This window comes from Penicillium hispanicum, assembly GCF_028827665.1.
Source record: "Penicillium hispanicum strain IBT 35686 chromosome Unknown utg000006l_segment0_segment0, whole genome shotgun sequence".
Lineage (NCBI taxonomy): Eukaryota > Fungi > Ascomycota > Eurotiomycetes > Eurotiales > Aspergillaceae > Penicillium > Penicillium hispanicum.
The window spans coordinates 282,294-296,443 of record NW_026623198.1 but is presented as its reverse complement, the minus strand read 5'-3'; the positions used below and the strand labels follow the sequence as shown (position 1 = coordinate 296,443).

Sequence of the window (14,150 nt, the reverse complement as noted above, 5' to 3'; positions counted from 1 at the left end):
GAAGACCCTGATAGAGCTAAGCCATAGTAAGAACAAGGCCGATGGCATGCTGTCCCAAGATCAAGGCTCGAAGCACGATGACCATCATCACTTAAGGGATTCGTTAGAAATTTCACGATGGAGGAAGGGAAGAGAAAAATCAAGCGAGAGAAGCCGCGATAAATAGTCGCCGGTGGAGCACCGCCCACGTTTGCACGATTTGCACCGCCAAACAGAAAAAAAAGTGATGGGAATAACACGGCTGGAAGTGGGATTCTTGGTCGTCGAGCAGACCTCTGGGCTGGAAGAATTGTCCTTCATCTAGTGAGTAGTGTCAGTGGGCTATTCTATGTGTGGATTGGCCACTGACTAGGACAGACTATGGCCGACACCGAGATCCCTACACTGGCGGAGCAGAGTGTGTTCCATCCGCCATTGAGAAATTTGGGGAGCATAGGGCTTGGTGGCTAACTGTCGAAAAGCTCCTAGGTCACCCTTCCAAAACGTCCGTACCGATGGCCGTGCATTCAACTCCCCCAATTGGCGCATGAAAGGCGAGGAAAGTCCACTGCCGCCTTCTCCCTCCCCACGTACCACCACCACTCGCACGGCATTTAGTCGACCGGGTTCCCATGTTCCCCAGGCCATTTCAGAGGGCCGGCGCCTGTATGTGGGCAACATGCCCTACACAGCCAAGTCGGAGGATATAGAGGCACTCTTCACCGCCGCCAAGTTTCCCATGTATGGCCTTGATAACTTCCTGGTGGTGTGTCCGCTCGACTGAGTCTGAACTTGATAGCGAGCGCATCAACATTGCCATTGACCCTCTCACTGGCCGGAACCCATCCTACTGCTTTGTTGATCTCCTCGCCAAAGAGCAAGCGGAGCGGGCCATGGCAGAGTTGGATGGCCATGATCTGCTCGGCCGCCCCGTGAAGATCAAGCCGGGAGTGGCGAAGACGGGGGAGCGCACCGGAGGCGACCAGTCTCGCCCACCATTTGGTCTTGGTTCAGACCTTTGGCGGCGGCAGGATAATACCAGCTTTGCTCGGGTTAACAATGACTCCAGCCGGCGAGTCTATGTGGGTGGCTTGCCCCGATTGACCGAACAGCAGGCTCTGCAAGGGAACATTCAGACCTTTTTCCAAGGATACAACATGTATGTTCCTCGTGTCCCCCCTCCCGCTGTCAGGTTTAGACCAGAACTAACAGATCTCCAGTGAGAATGTTAGCAAGCTATTCATCCCACACCCAGCCAAGCGCTTTGAACCTGGTGACCATTATTATCTGTTTGTGGATTTCAGCACAGTGGAAGAGGCACAGAGGGCCATGGATACTCTGCACGGCCAACCGGGCCCATGGGGAGGACCGCTTCGGGTCCAGCGAGCCCGCGGAACCAACAACCAGGCCGATGAGCGCAAAGCGGGCAATGCTAAGGAAGAAGCCCAGATTTAAAAAGAAATGGTGATATGAAAGAAATGAGCACAGCAGGCTGCCTGGAGTATACGGGCTGGCGCATTGGTAGATAGAAGTGTTGAAAGCCACAGAATCAGGCGAAGCGGAATCGGATGACGTTAGTGGAGCCGGGCGAAATCCAGACTCACCGCATTGCACGTCTATCTCCTTTCCCATCCGTCCAGGTGTCTTGGTGGAATTTTTTCTTTTCTTTTTGATCCTGTGTCTCTGGAAAGGGAATCTCGCATCTGCAGTGATCCCTAGATTCTCCTGCATGTCGGATTGACTGCTGTTCCTGCTTGTTCCCACTCCGGCCTTGGGTCGGCTTGTCCCTATTCCTCCCGACTGCAATTCTCCCCGCCATGTCGTCAGGAAGCGTACATCGGAGCCAGCAACAGCACAAGCTCTTTATTGCTAGTGTGAGTACTTCTTCCATGTCTGAAATTCCTCATGTTCTGCTCCTGGCGCTTTGCCCGTGCCCTAGCGTCTCCGTTTCTCCAGGATGTGTGATGGCGGGGATCCCCTCATTTGCCTCGGTCGTCGCCGCATCGTGTTTAGTTGGAACTATTCCCTGATGGCGCGTCTCATCTATGCATTTTTTTTGATATGGGGAAGTCTGCAATAAATAGAAGGGCCCATGTATTTGGCTTTAGTATGGCGGAGCGCGTGATTGGGCGAGAGCCCGACGATGCGATATGGTTGCCCGGCGATGCGATGCGGCGACTCGACGATGCGATTGCCTGCGATGATTATGTCGTCGCTGACTCGGCGAAATCACCATATGAGCGGCTTTGCATTCGTTTGCCCATCTGATTCTTCTCATCCCGGACGTTTCTCTGCTTCTTTCCTCCCCCACCCTTGTCTTCCCCATCTGATACGGCGAAAGCCTCCATCTACAACCCTCTCGGAAACTCACTTGACACCGCCAAGATGTCCGACAAGAGAGAGACCGTTAACAAAATGATCTTGCAGTCCGATGACTCCAAGATATGCGTGGTCATGGTTGGCCTTCCGGCCCGCGGCAAGAGCCTGATTGCCGGAAAAGGTATGTCTGGCCTCGGTCCATCGAAGTATGTATATCCTTGTAAGCTAACTCGCAACAGCCATGCGCTATCTGGGATGGGTGGGTGTCCCGGCTCGTGTCTTCAATGTTGGCAGCTATCGCCGCCACAACACGCCCCAGCCCGCTGCCACTTTCTTTGATCCCCACAATGCTGAGGGAGAGCGCATGCGTCGCGCGGCCGCCGAGATGGCCATGAATGATATGATCCAGTGGTTCCGTGCCGGAGAGGGCGTGGTTGCCATTCTGGATGCCACCAACTCCACCAAGGAGCGTCGCAAGTGGATCTTTGAGAAGTGCCGGGACGCCGACATTGAGACTCTCTTCGTCGAGTCCATCTGTGACGACGAGGACCTGATCATGAACAACATTCTGGAGGTCAAGACCACTTCGCCTGATTACAAGGGCCAGGATCCCGAGATGGCCGCGCTGGACTTTCGCAAGCGCATCCTCAACTATGAGAAGGCCTACGAGACCATCGACGACGACGAGAAGAGCTACCCCTACGTGAAGCTCATCAATGTCGGATCGACTGTGATCATCAATCAAATCAAGGATTATCTCTCCAGCCGTCTGGTCTACTACATCCAGAACCTGCACATCAAGCCTCGTTCGATCTGGCTGTCGCGCGTAAGTAAAGGCAGATGATCCCACATGTCTATTGATCTGACCCAGGAAATAGCACGGCGAATCTGAGTACAACCTGACTGGCCGTATTGGCGGTGACTCCAACATTTCCGAGCGTGGCGAAGCCTATGCTCGTGCCCTGCCCGAGCTGATGCGCAAGTCTGGCATCCCTCCCAACACCAAGATCGTCATCTGGACCTCGACCCTGCGCCGCACTATTCAGAGTGCTCGCCACCTGAAGGCCGAGACTGGCTTTGAGAAGCTGGAATGGAAGGCCCTGGACGAGCTGGATTCGGGCGTTTGCGACGGCCTGACCTACGAGGAGATTGCCGAGAAGTACCCCGAGGACTTTGCCGCTCGCGACGAAGACAAGTACAACTACCGCTACCGTGGTGGCGAGTCCTACCGCGACGTCGTTATCCGCCTGGAGCCCATCATCATGGAGCTAGAGCGCAGCGAGAACGTGATCATCGTCACTCACCAGGCCGTGCTCCGCTGCATTTACGCCTACTTCATGAACGTGCCTCAGGAGCAGAGTCCGTGGATGGAGGTCCCCCTCCACACCCTCATCAAGCTCACCCCGCGGGCCTACGGAACCGAAGAGCAGCGCTTCAAGGCTGATATCCCTGCTGTGTCCACCTGGCGTGGCAAGGGTACCTCTGCCAAGCACCAGGACTTCCCTGCCGAGGTCCAGGAAGGAAAGGAAACCCCGGAGGCGCAGAAGGGTGCCCCGGCCCAGCACTAAAAGGCTGCGCTAAGAAAGCATTATCGCTCGGTGGCGTTTGACATTTCAGGAGACCTGGTAGGGGTTTATGGGGACTGCATGGGATCTGCTTCAGGTCACCGGACATTCAGGAGATTTTCAGATACTTTCAGATACCAGAAGAATTCAGTTCTTCAAGTGATTCCTGTCCTTGTAGTTTGTACTTGTAGATGAACGTCAAACTGGCCCCAACTGGCCAATGCTGACTCACCCGCTTCCTCACCCGACGTCACATGCGGAGCTCCAGTCTCCCCCCATCGCTCGCGCGGACGAACAGCCCTCCAGGGCCGACGAATTGACCTCTGCCGGCGCGCGAGATGTTATCCGCCTTCACTGCGCGGCCGCTGGTCGAGCTCAAACCGCGCGACAAATCCAAGATCGACTCCGTGCTCGCCTACGGCGACCGACTCCTCGCCGGCCTCAACAACGGCACCCTCCGCATCTACCGCGTAACGGACGACGGCAAGCCCGAGCTGCTGCGCGAAATCGAGAAATTTGCCCGCTACAAGATCGAGCAGCTGGCCCTGGTCAAGGAGGCGCATGTCGTCGTCTCGCTGGCTGGCGGGTTTGTCTCGCTGCACGACTCGCAGACGTATGAGCTGCATGAACAACTTGCCCAGACGAAAGGCGCGTCGGTGTTTGCGATTACCTCCAATGTCGTCAATGACCCCGATACCAATGTTCCGGCTATTGTGTCCCGGTTGGCTGTTGCCGTCAAGCGGAAGATCTTGATGTGGGTGTGGAGAGACATGGAGCTGGAGCCAAATACGACGGAGCTGAGCCTGGTGAGCGGGATTAGGACGCTGACGTGGGTGTCTGCGACTAAATTAGTGGCCGGGTTGAGCTCGAGCTATGTTATGGTGGATGTCAAGATCGGGCAAACGACCGAGTTACCCGGCCCGGGCAGCATGGAGGAAGCAGGGCGATTTACTGGTGTTGGAGCTGCCAGCATGAGCTATATCGGCATGGGAGGCATGGTACCCCGCCCGTTAGCTACGAGGCTACGTGAAGGCCAGATATTGCTGACGAAGGATATCAACACACACTTCATTGACGTGGAGGGTCAATCCCTTGGCCGGCGGCAGATTCCCTGGAGTCATGCCCCGGTCGAAATTGGGTATTCATATCCATTTCTGCTGGCACTTCATGAAACGGCAAAGGGTGTACTCGAAGTTCGGAATCCGGAGACTTTATCGCTGTTGCAATCCATCCCGCTGCCTTCTGCCAGTTTACTACACATCCCTCAGCCAAATATCAGTCTAGCCCACGCTGGCAAGGGCTTTCTGGTTGCAAGCGACCGGACCATCTGGCGCATGGAAGCTCTGAGCTACGACACTCAGATTGACGCTTTGGTGGAGAAGGGGTATCTGGACGAAGCTATTAGTCTGCTAGGGATGCTGGAAGATGCTCTGTTGCGGGACAAGCCTGGTCGACTACGCACAGCCCAGCTCGAAAAAGCGCAGACCTTGTTTGCGCTGCACAAATACCGAGATTCTTTGGATTTGTTCACCGAGGTCGCCGCCGCCCCTGAGACGGTCATTCGACTGTATCCGCAGTCGATCGCGGGTGATCTCTCTGCTGTCCCTGAGCAGAACGGTTCAGATCCAAGAAGCTCCGACCCGAAGATCAGCGGCTCCCAAACGGATGGGTCGACGGATGCCCAGGCACCGGCGGGGGAAACTTCTCTCTATGCTCCGTCGGTTCGCTCTTTCCTACGCAGGAACGACGAGGGGAGCGATGCCAGCAGCATTCGTGACGAAGAAAAGGATCTGAAAATGGCGGTTCGGGAGCTTCAAGGGTACTTGGCCGATGTGCGCCGACGCTTCCAGCGATTTCTCAGCCAGGATGGCTCTCTCAAAGCCCCTGCGCCCGCAGAAGCTAAAGACGAGGCCAGTGACTCGGTCCTTAAGCTGCTTGATTTCCCAACACCCGAAGAGTTCCTGCCAGCAATCCAGTCGAAGGCCCGGCTGGTTGACACCACTCTGTTCCGTGCACACATGTACGCGACGCCCTCACTTGCTGGGTCTTTATTCCGAATAGCCAATTTCTGTGACCCTGACGTTGTCATGGAACGCCTGGAAGAAACTGGCCGATACAACGATCTGATTGACTTTCTTTACGGCAAGAAACTGCACCGACAGGCCTTGGAATTGCTACAAAAATTCGGACAGGAAGAGTCCGGCCTGTTGAGTGGTCCAACGCGTACAGTCGCTTACCTGCAGAACCTGGCACCAGATCAGATCAACCTGATCCTTGAGTTCGGAGAGTGGCCACTCCGTGAGAATCATGAGCTAGGGATGGAAATATTCTTGACGGACACTGAGAACGCAGAAACATTGCCCCGACTCCAAGTGTTGAGTTTCCTACAGGGAATCAACTATAAACTCGCCGTCCAATATCTCGAACACGTTATTCATGAATGGAACGACATGACCCCTGACCTGCATCAACGGCTCTTGGTCTTGTACATGGAACAGATCACGGGCGACAAAAATGATGCCGAGACCAAAACCAAGTTCCTGGATATGCTGAAGGAGAGCGAGCAGTATTCGCCCGCGAAGATTTTGGATCGGCTGGCCCGCGAAGGTATTCTCTATTAATCCATTTGCTTCCTTGCTCTCTTTTCAGCAAAAACCTAGATCGCTGATAGTTGCAGACCCCGATTTCTACGAGGCGCGAGCCATTGTTTTCAGCAAAATGGGCCAGCATCGCCAGGTATTGGAAATATATGTCTTCAACTTAGAGGACCATGAGAAGGCGGAGGAGTAAGTGTCTGGATTCCTCTCCTTTGATCCTTTGCTAACCCCACTCGAGATACTGCAACCACGTCCATCTGGCCAGTGCCACTGAGGACGAAGTTGAAGGAGACTCGATCTATCTGATCCTTTTGTCGCTGTACCTGACGCCCCCACATGGCTACGCCCTTCAACATGGGCCGGCGCTGGCCGTGCTTGCCAAGCACGGGTCCCGGTTGCCAGCGGACGCCGCACTCTCCTTGATCCCCGCAGCATTGCCCGTGCAGGAGCTCGAGTTCTATTTCAAAGGCCGGATGCGTGCAGCCAATTCCGTCTTCAACGAGGCCCGCATTGTGGCGAACCTCCGCAAGGCTCGCGACATGCAGACCCAGGCTCAGCTTGCTCTCGGCGAAGGTGTTCGAGGAGGTGGAACCCGGGCACGTCATGTCACCGTGACCGAGGAGCGCATTTGTGGTGTGTGTCACAAGCGATTGGGAGGAAGCGTGATCAACGTGTTCCCAGAGTAAGTTTCTCCCGTCTTGTCGCCTCGTATCTTGTGTCTGACTTGGTGCTTGCAGCAACACTGTCGTCCATCTGGGCTGTGCAAACCGAGTTGCCAGTGCTCGCTCTGGCTAGTCTTCTTTTTTCTTATTTCTTGTGCATCCGTGGGGTTTGGTCGTTTCGTTTTGATACCCAGTCTTTGTGCCATATGTGCGTCTAGCTATATAGACAGGAGAATGCCCGCCAGATGGGGCTTTCTTGCTTGACCTGCCGCCCCGTGAGGGTGCTCTGGCTTAGGCTTAGTGAATTGATACCGCACAGGCTTATAGTCAGAGGTCAATGGCTAGCTCATGATATTCTAGCCGACGAATAGCCCTCCAGCTATGTAACAATTCTTACGACTTGATCGCCAGAAAGGAAATTCGACGAGAATTCATGATCTGATAATGCCCAAGCGTCCTATATCCCATTCCCTCGCTCTTCCAGCCTACATTGGGCTTTCTCTATATGACGCTATCATTATAGACCAGTCAACTAACTACCAAGGTAGTTAACTAAGTCGAGCCGTCATATAGGGCGCCGCTACAGTAAAGGGAAGTCGCTTGCTGGCTATCGAGCATCTCATTCGGTGCCATTCAGATCAAATACTTTTTCGATTGAGTTCACTATTAACTAGGTGTGAGATAGGGACTCTGGTCTTTTCTTAAGTGTACCGTATTTGGTGTTGTTTGCATTTTCCACAATCCGATATCTTTCCATTACTGCTCGACATGAATATCATTTGGCGATCCCAGTTACCATGTTTCCGAGTAGGGCCTGATATCTATTTCATGTGTAAAGGCACTCCTAGGTTGCGTATGCAAGAACCAGTATGATTCGGCAATCTTCGTTGATTAGCATCATGATCTCTGCGAATTGTGACTCAGACATACCCAGCTAGGATCGATCTTGGAATCCGGGATATCCGGGCTGAATGCCTTGGTTTTCTCCGTGTCGATGATTCCATCAATGATAGCGTGGGCGACATGCACCCCCTTGGGCCCGAATTCACGAGCAAGAGACTGAGACATGGCACGAATGCCGAACTTGCTCATCGCAAATCCAGCCAGCCCCGAGCCTCCTTTGAGTGCCGCCGTCGCACCTGTGATGGCGATTAGAGAGCGCCAACGTCGTCATCTCGAGCAATCCATACCGGTGAAAACGAGAGTGGGCGGGTGTATCCCGGACTCTTGGCCATCATGTACCATGAAGGGGAGTGTCGCCTGCGCAAAGTTGAAGGCGCCCTTGATAGTTGGCTCGAGACTCGCGAGAAGATCCTCGGCGCTTTGCTCCAGGAACGGTTTCCGGGTGAACTTGCTTGCGACGTTGTAGATTGCCGCCGCAACGTTCAAGTCGGTGCCGAATCTCTTCTGCACTTGGTCCATTGAGGATCCTATGCTTGATGGCGCAGTCACGTCGGTTGGTATGCCTACTGCCAGGCCCCCATTGTCGGTGATCTCATGCACGAGAGGGTCAAGGGATGTCTGCGACCGGGCGAGGAGAACGACCGGATACGCCTGGGCAAATCGACGAGCGATAGCACTCCCCGTTCCGGGACCGGCTCCTGCAATAATTGCAATTGTTTTGGGCATGATGGGGTCTGAAGTGAAGCAAAATTCAATTGGGGGGATTTGTTACTGACCGATCCTTTCTCTGACTCTGGTTGAGAGCAACTAAGTAGTTAGTTCCGTTTTGTGAGAAGAATGACGTTATTGAAACCATCGGGAGTCGGCCGAATCGCGAGTTACCAATCGCGTTGAACGGAGGCCCGAGATTATCAAGATGCCCCAATGCGTCGAGGCGAACTATGAACTCGCGAACGCATATAAAACCTCCCGCTGGAGTGGCTACATTGACGTTCTCATCGGAAAAGTAGCCGCAGGATCGTCCTTGCAAAGTCCCATCAGTATCTAGGGCCGCTTAGTTAGGTAACTGGATGGCATTAAGCCCGCGACACCTTTTCCGACTACCCAGGTACCTGCCTTGTATTATGTGACCAGTTTCCTATGGCTCACCCCGAAATGCTATTCTTTGGTTGCGACACTATTTTCCAACACACCCAAAGGGACAGCGTGTCCCGAAGGGCTGGCGTGGCAGGATAGCCTGCGGCACGTATTTTGATCCGTCAAGGCACTTCAAGAGACGCAGGGGGATACATTAGGACATAGATTTACAGGCTCCCCGAGTGAATTTTAGTCTGGACTCAGGCTTCCTTTACACATCCGAGCATCTATTGAGCACCCAGTCCACGATCAGACTATACACAAAGCGGTACTCGGCATTCACCATGCTGTTTATTTGGTGAAAGGAACCGCAGACCACAAGCCAGCAGAGTGATCCTTTGATATGGCCGCGCGTTCTCGGAATCAAGGAATCCATAGGAATTTCAAGGAAACTATTCTTGTTGGACTTTCCTCTATTGATCGATTCCAGCCGTATCGAATAAAGGTTTCGGGTCTCCTTTGATGACACTGGTGGTGCTATTTATCCGTAAGCAGCCACGGCTGACTGACTGTCCGTGGTTCCCATGCAGCTCCGAACAATAAAAGTTGCCTCGCAAATATGCCGAAAGAACAAATCAGACGGAGGCGTGGATTTTCTCTATTATTTCGCCATGCTCAGTTTAGAAACCAATGCCTACCGAGGCTTGGATCTCTTTCATCCCTTTTCTTCTCTTTGATGCGGTGCTAAAAAAAGATATAGTTCCTATTTTCTTCGTCCTATCATGGATTCGAACAGTGTGCCCTCACGCCTAAAGTCAAAAAATTCAAGATGGCCGGCTCATCGTGAAGGACATGGATGGCGGCCTCGGGCATGTATTTAAATATCAAAACGGTACGTCCTTCGTTTTAGTGGTTGATTGTGTTCCCATCCTGTCTTGGACTTTTGACTCTACATCACTGCCCTACTCAGCACACCCGATTTTTGTCTCGGATCCCATTTTCCAAGACATGCCAGTCCCGAATTGGCTACCTGAGCCAACGGAGAGTTGGAGACCAGGTCAAAAGATTTGCCTATTGGATAATCACTCCACCATAAACGACTTGCCTGACAAAGAGGATCCTCCTGTTAAGGAGCCTTTGGAATTATGGATCAAAAAAATCGATGGATGGACATTGGAAGAAGTTAAGGTCGTGGTTCGTCGAGATGATCACCCAGCGTTGGGCAGATGGTATATGACAACGAAAGATGACCCCAACGCACACCGCCGTTATACGGTTTGGGTCGGATTCGACTTGTCTCGGTTCGGGTCGATCAGGAGCGAGAGTCTGTTTCTACGCAGACTAAAGGCAGACGCTCTGGCCGAGAATATATTCGCACAGGACACAATCCCGATGGTCGACGGGCCTCCTCGTGCATTTTGGATGGAGATGTATGGCTATTTCGGCAATTTGTATGAAGCTGAAGGAAGAAAAGGGCTGATCAGGGCTACGAAAAAGCACATTGAGCTTCTGACGATTCTTTTCGAGAGGGGAGATATCAAGTTCAAAAGTGAAGTGTTCGCCCGGGGGAAGCCGGACTTAGCTGAGGATGAACCTGATTGGGCTGACCATAACAATTATCTGGCTTTCACCCTCTCCAAGCCTAGGGCCCTGATTTTTCCCGAGTTTGAACAGAAACAAATTCACAGTGGAAACAGTGTTAAGCGCTCTTCCAATTGTGTACATGCCTAGTACGGCGAGAACCCTCGAAGAATACACGCAAGAATCTGCACAGCATGGACAATGAATTCGGGCCCAGCCTTCAAGTCTCAGATTTGTGACATGGTTTCATGCTACTGGCTTTGTTTATTTGTCTTGGATTTATTGTTAGAGTCTATGTCATTTTGAAGTATTATCGAATTGTCGTTTCCTTGTTTCTCGTGTTGATCGGTCTTAGACACGGAGAATATCCAAGACTGGGAAGTATTGTTGCTCGCATTCTCTCCGTAGTCAATAAGCTTGCCCCTTTAATACAATCATTAGTTTTGGTATTTGCTGGCCCCGTACTGATATAAACACCGGAAGTATGGATGTAATGGGTACTATATCAATTTATCTTTGGATCATAGACAGCTTCTATGTAGAGACGAGTCTATCAAGACACAACAACACCCAACCAAGTACGGATTGAAACAGCTTTCATAGTAGGCAACACAAAGACCATTTGGAAGACCAGATTGTGACTGGTTTTCATTGTTCTGCACGTATCCAGTAAATGAAAATGCGCTTTATGCCAACGATCGGAGCTAATCTCAAATTAGAGCTTGTACCAGGTTATCTATGTAGGCATCTACAAGTAATTTACGCCGATGTCTAAAGCCCAAACAAGATATCAAAAGAGAGCATAGTTTGACGCAGTCCCTTGGCAAGAAAGTCGAGCCTGGTACCAAGATTGCCGAGAGCTAACCCGACACTACCATTCATTCATAACCAACTATAATCCGATGAAACAAAAGAATTCCCAGCGTGGAACATTATCCAGCAGCATAGCAGAAGTTCCTATATATTCGAGGATGGGTGCCAACGTGAAGCAGTTTGCAACATTCCATCCACCTTTTGTCGCATGATGGAGTTCCTAACTCTTACCGATGAGGCGCTCCAGCTTTTCATAGAGTTGGTACGCCTCGGGTTAGCAATCGAAGATTCCCATCTGACTAGACAGCTTTCCGACCTCGTTGAAGAGGTCGAATTGCTCCGAATCGAGCTTGTGGCGACTGAGAATTTCTTTGAATGCACGCCTAGCAATATGAATATTTCCTCCCACGAGAAGGCATTGTTCAAGGATTGTCACGATGGGGCCTACACACGTCGTAAAATCCAAGGACCTCGGCAAGCAGATCAATCATAACATCTGGAGAATTCTGGGAAACGGTGATTCCGACTTACCCAGGTGGCTCGATGTTGGAACAGTTTTATTTCGACTTTGGATTCGAAGTTCTCTCTTTACCTACCTGAACAATCGGTTGTTACGCCAACAGGTCAGGACGCAAATGCATATGCAAGTGTTGCAAAGGTAGGTCCTCGCGGTCTTGAATTTTTGACGTTGGCTAATTTATCTAACTATTATTTGCCTAGATATTATGATCGAGAAATTCAGAACAACCTCCGCGAAGGGCGCACCGATATCATCCGAAGGCCCATTGATATTGCGAACGAGAACAGTGCGGGAATTGCATCCGATAGGAACAAGGTATTCAGTATTCCTCAGCCCGCGAGTCGTTTGTATACAGGAAGGACAGACGTTCTCAAGGAGCTGCAGGATAGTTTGCAGTCGTGTCCCGCCGATGGCAGACCACAGCGGCGGAAGATCATCTTCATTGTTGGCGAGAGTGGATCGGGCAAGACACAACTGTGTTGTCAGGTTGCCGAGAAAAATAGAAGCCGGTATGACTTTTTTCTGTCTATTTTCTGTTTTCCAGTCATTCCCCACAGATCGAAATGTTGGCCCATTTGCTCATACATCATTCCCTTGGAATAGTTACTCCGCAGTCTTTTACATCGACGCTCGTTCAGCAGATGAGACCCGACACACATGCTGCAATACTGATGGAGCTGTGAGCGTCAGCCCTCCCGCAAAGCAAGAGAAGCCAAAGAGATCAACGGTCACGGAATGGCTTGCAACCCACGAAGAGCCTTGGCTTTTGATCGTCGACAATATCAAAGATGTCGATGAACTGAGGGATATACTCCCCGACGGAGACACCGGGCATATTCTGACCACCACAAGACAGGTCCTGGACGATGAGACGGCTCATTCCATTCGGCTCACAGGGACGGATACCGAGGATGCACATGAGCTCCTGTTGGGGGCAGCGCAACGGGCGAAGCCCTGGACAAGTGTGGAACTCGAATGGGCAACGGCGATTGTCGCGGGCCTCAAAAAGAAGCCTCTGCCTCTCACGCTCATCCAGATCGCTGCCAGCATTCGCTGTGGATTGTCTTCCCCACACGAATATCGATTGCTTCTTTCCGAAAGCCTCAAAAAGATTGGCCAGAGATGTTCGGACTATACGAGTGATCAGCAACATGCCATCGCTGTATTGGAAATATCGCTTGCTCAGATGAAGAAACAAAAATTGATTTCTTCGCAGGATGCCACCAAGCTAGCCTATGTGTTTCCATTTTTCTGTACCAGAAGTGTCTCGTTTGAGGCTGTGCAGAAGGCCCTTGTCGCCAGTCATTCGGTGAAGACCAGGAAGAACCGGTGGTACCGCAAAACCTCTAAACGACCAAGAGATACGTGGATTCAGCGGCGGCGTCACATCCACATACCACGGATGAACTCACATCATGAGCCCGATTCAATGCTGGGGTCTCTGGCCGCTTCCCGCACCAAGTGGGCGCTTATGGAGCTTCTAGAAATGTCGTTGTTGATTCGTGACGAATCGAATGACACCTACTCGATGCACGGTATGACTCAGGAATGGATCCGCAGCAATATGCATCCGGCGCAGCGGGCGATTTGGCAAGGGATTGCAGATAAAGCATGTCTCCCTACTCCCCCGAAGTCTGACTAGAGACTTCTACTCTCGCACTTTCTTTTTTTCCTCCCCCTCCCCTCTTTTTTTTATTCCTTTTCCTTTTTCTTTCCTTTTTTTTTGGTTCTAGATTCGCATCATACGGAGAATATCCAATTCCCACGTACTCTTTCAGAGTAATTGTAACTTCCCTTTGCTATGAGATGTTGATTTCGAAAGGGCAAATAGTACGTGAATCGGGCTAGCGTGTTGCATTTAAATTGAGCTCGTCTCGTGGCTGTGACTGGTAAAGTGCTGGGTTGGCGATACAACCCTCGATGCTGACGAACTCGAGCACGGCGGGACCTGTGCGTGCACTTTGGTGGGGACGCACACGCTCTAGCCAGGCGGCGTAAGCTGAAGATCCTGATGACCGAATCGGTCCACCGAGAGCAGTGCTCATTTGCAATGATCGAAGAGCAGCGAGTGGCGAGCCCTGATGAGAAAAAAGGGAAGCCAAGAGGTGCCAGAGGGCAATCGGTCGATATGTTT

General features: G+C 51.9%; 6 protein-coding genes across 6 annotated transcripts; 5 read left to right on the top strand and 1 right to left on the bottom strand.

Moving 5' to 3' along the window:
- Positions 1–360: 360 nt before the first annotated feature.
- On the top strand, positions 361–1,434 carry N7459_006459 (RNA-binding protein; the record flags this gene model as incomplete). Its single annotated transcript, XM_056945627.1, has 4 exons — positions 361–397; positions 462–720; positions 779–1,138; positions 1,200–1,434. The coding sequence occupies 4 exons, from the start codon at positions 361–363 to the stop codon at positions 1,432–1,434; spliced, it is 891 nt and encodes a 296-aa protein (XP_056797626.1).
- A 930-nt stretch (positions 1,435–2,364) lies between these two features.
- Positions 2,365–3,866, top strand: N7459_006458 (bifunctional nucleoside/nucleotide kinase/histidine phosphatase family protein; the record flags this gene model as incomplete). Its single annotated transcript, XM_056945626.1, has 3 exons — positions 2,365–2,479; positions 2,538–3,124; positions 3,177–3,866. 3 exons carry the CDS (start codon positions 2,365–2,367, stop codon positions 3,864–3,866), a joined length of 1,392 nt encoding a protein of 463 aa, XP_056797625.1.
- Positions 3,867–4,201: 335 nt separating this feature from the next.
- On the top strand, positions 4,202–7,255 carry N7459_006457 (putative vacuolar morphogenesis protein AvaB; the record flags this gene model as incomplete). The annotated part of the gene is made up of 4 exons (XM_056945625.1): positions 4,202–6,470; positions 6,541–6,649; positions 6,699–7,142; positions 7,198–7,255. The coding sequence occupies 4 exons, from the start codon at positions 4,202–4,204 to the stop codon at positions 7,253–7,255; spliced, it is 2,880 nt and encodes a 959-aa protein (XP_056797624.1).
- Positions 7,256–7,914: 659 nt separating this feature from the next.
- Positions 7,915–8,751, bottom strand: N7459_006456 (uncharacterized protein; the record flags this gene model as incomplete). Its single annotated transcript, XM_056945624.1, has 3 exons — positions 7,915–8,004; positions 8,053–8,261; positions 8,313–8,751. 3 exons carry the CDS (start codon positions 8,749–8,751, stop codon positions 7,915–7,917), a joined length of 738 nt encoding a protein of 245 aa, XP_056797623.1.
- A 1,359-nt stretch (positions 8,752–10,110) lies between these two features.
- On the top strand, positions 10,111–10,833 carry N7459_006455 (uncharacterized protein; the record flags this gene model as incomplete). The annotated part of the gene is made up of 1 exon (XM_056945623.1): positions 10,111–10,833. The coding sequence occupies one exon, from the start codon at positions 10,111–10,113 to the stop codon at positions 10,831–10,833; it is 723 nt and encodes a 240-aa protein (XP_056797622.1).
- Positions 10,834–11,933: 1,100 nt separating this feature from the next.
- N7459_006454 (tetratricopeptide repeat domain-containing protein) lies at positions 11,934–13,658 on the top strand (the record flags this gene model as incomplete). Its single annotated transcript, XM_056945622.1, has 4 exons — positions 11,934–12,012; positions 12,120–12,154; positions 12,239–12,525; positions 12,620–13,658. The coding sequence occupies 4 exons, from the start codon at positions 11,934–11,936 to the stop codon at positions 13,656–13,658; spliced, it is 1,440 nt and encodes a 479-aa protein (XP_056797621.1).
- Between the last annotated feature and the right edge of the window lie 492 nt (positions 13,659–14,150).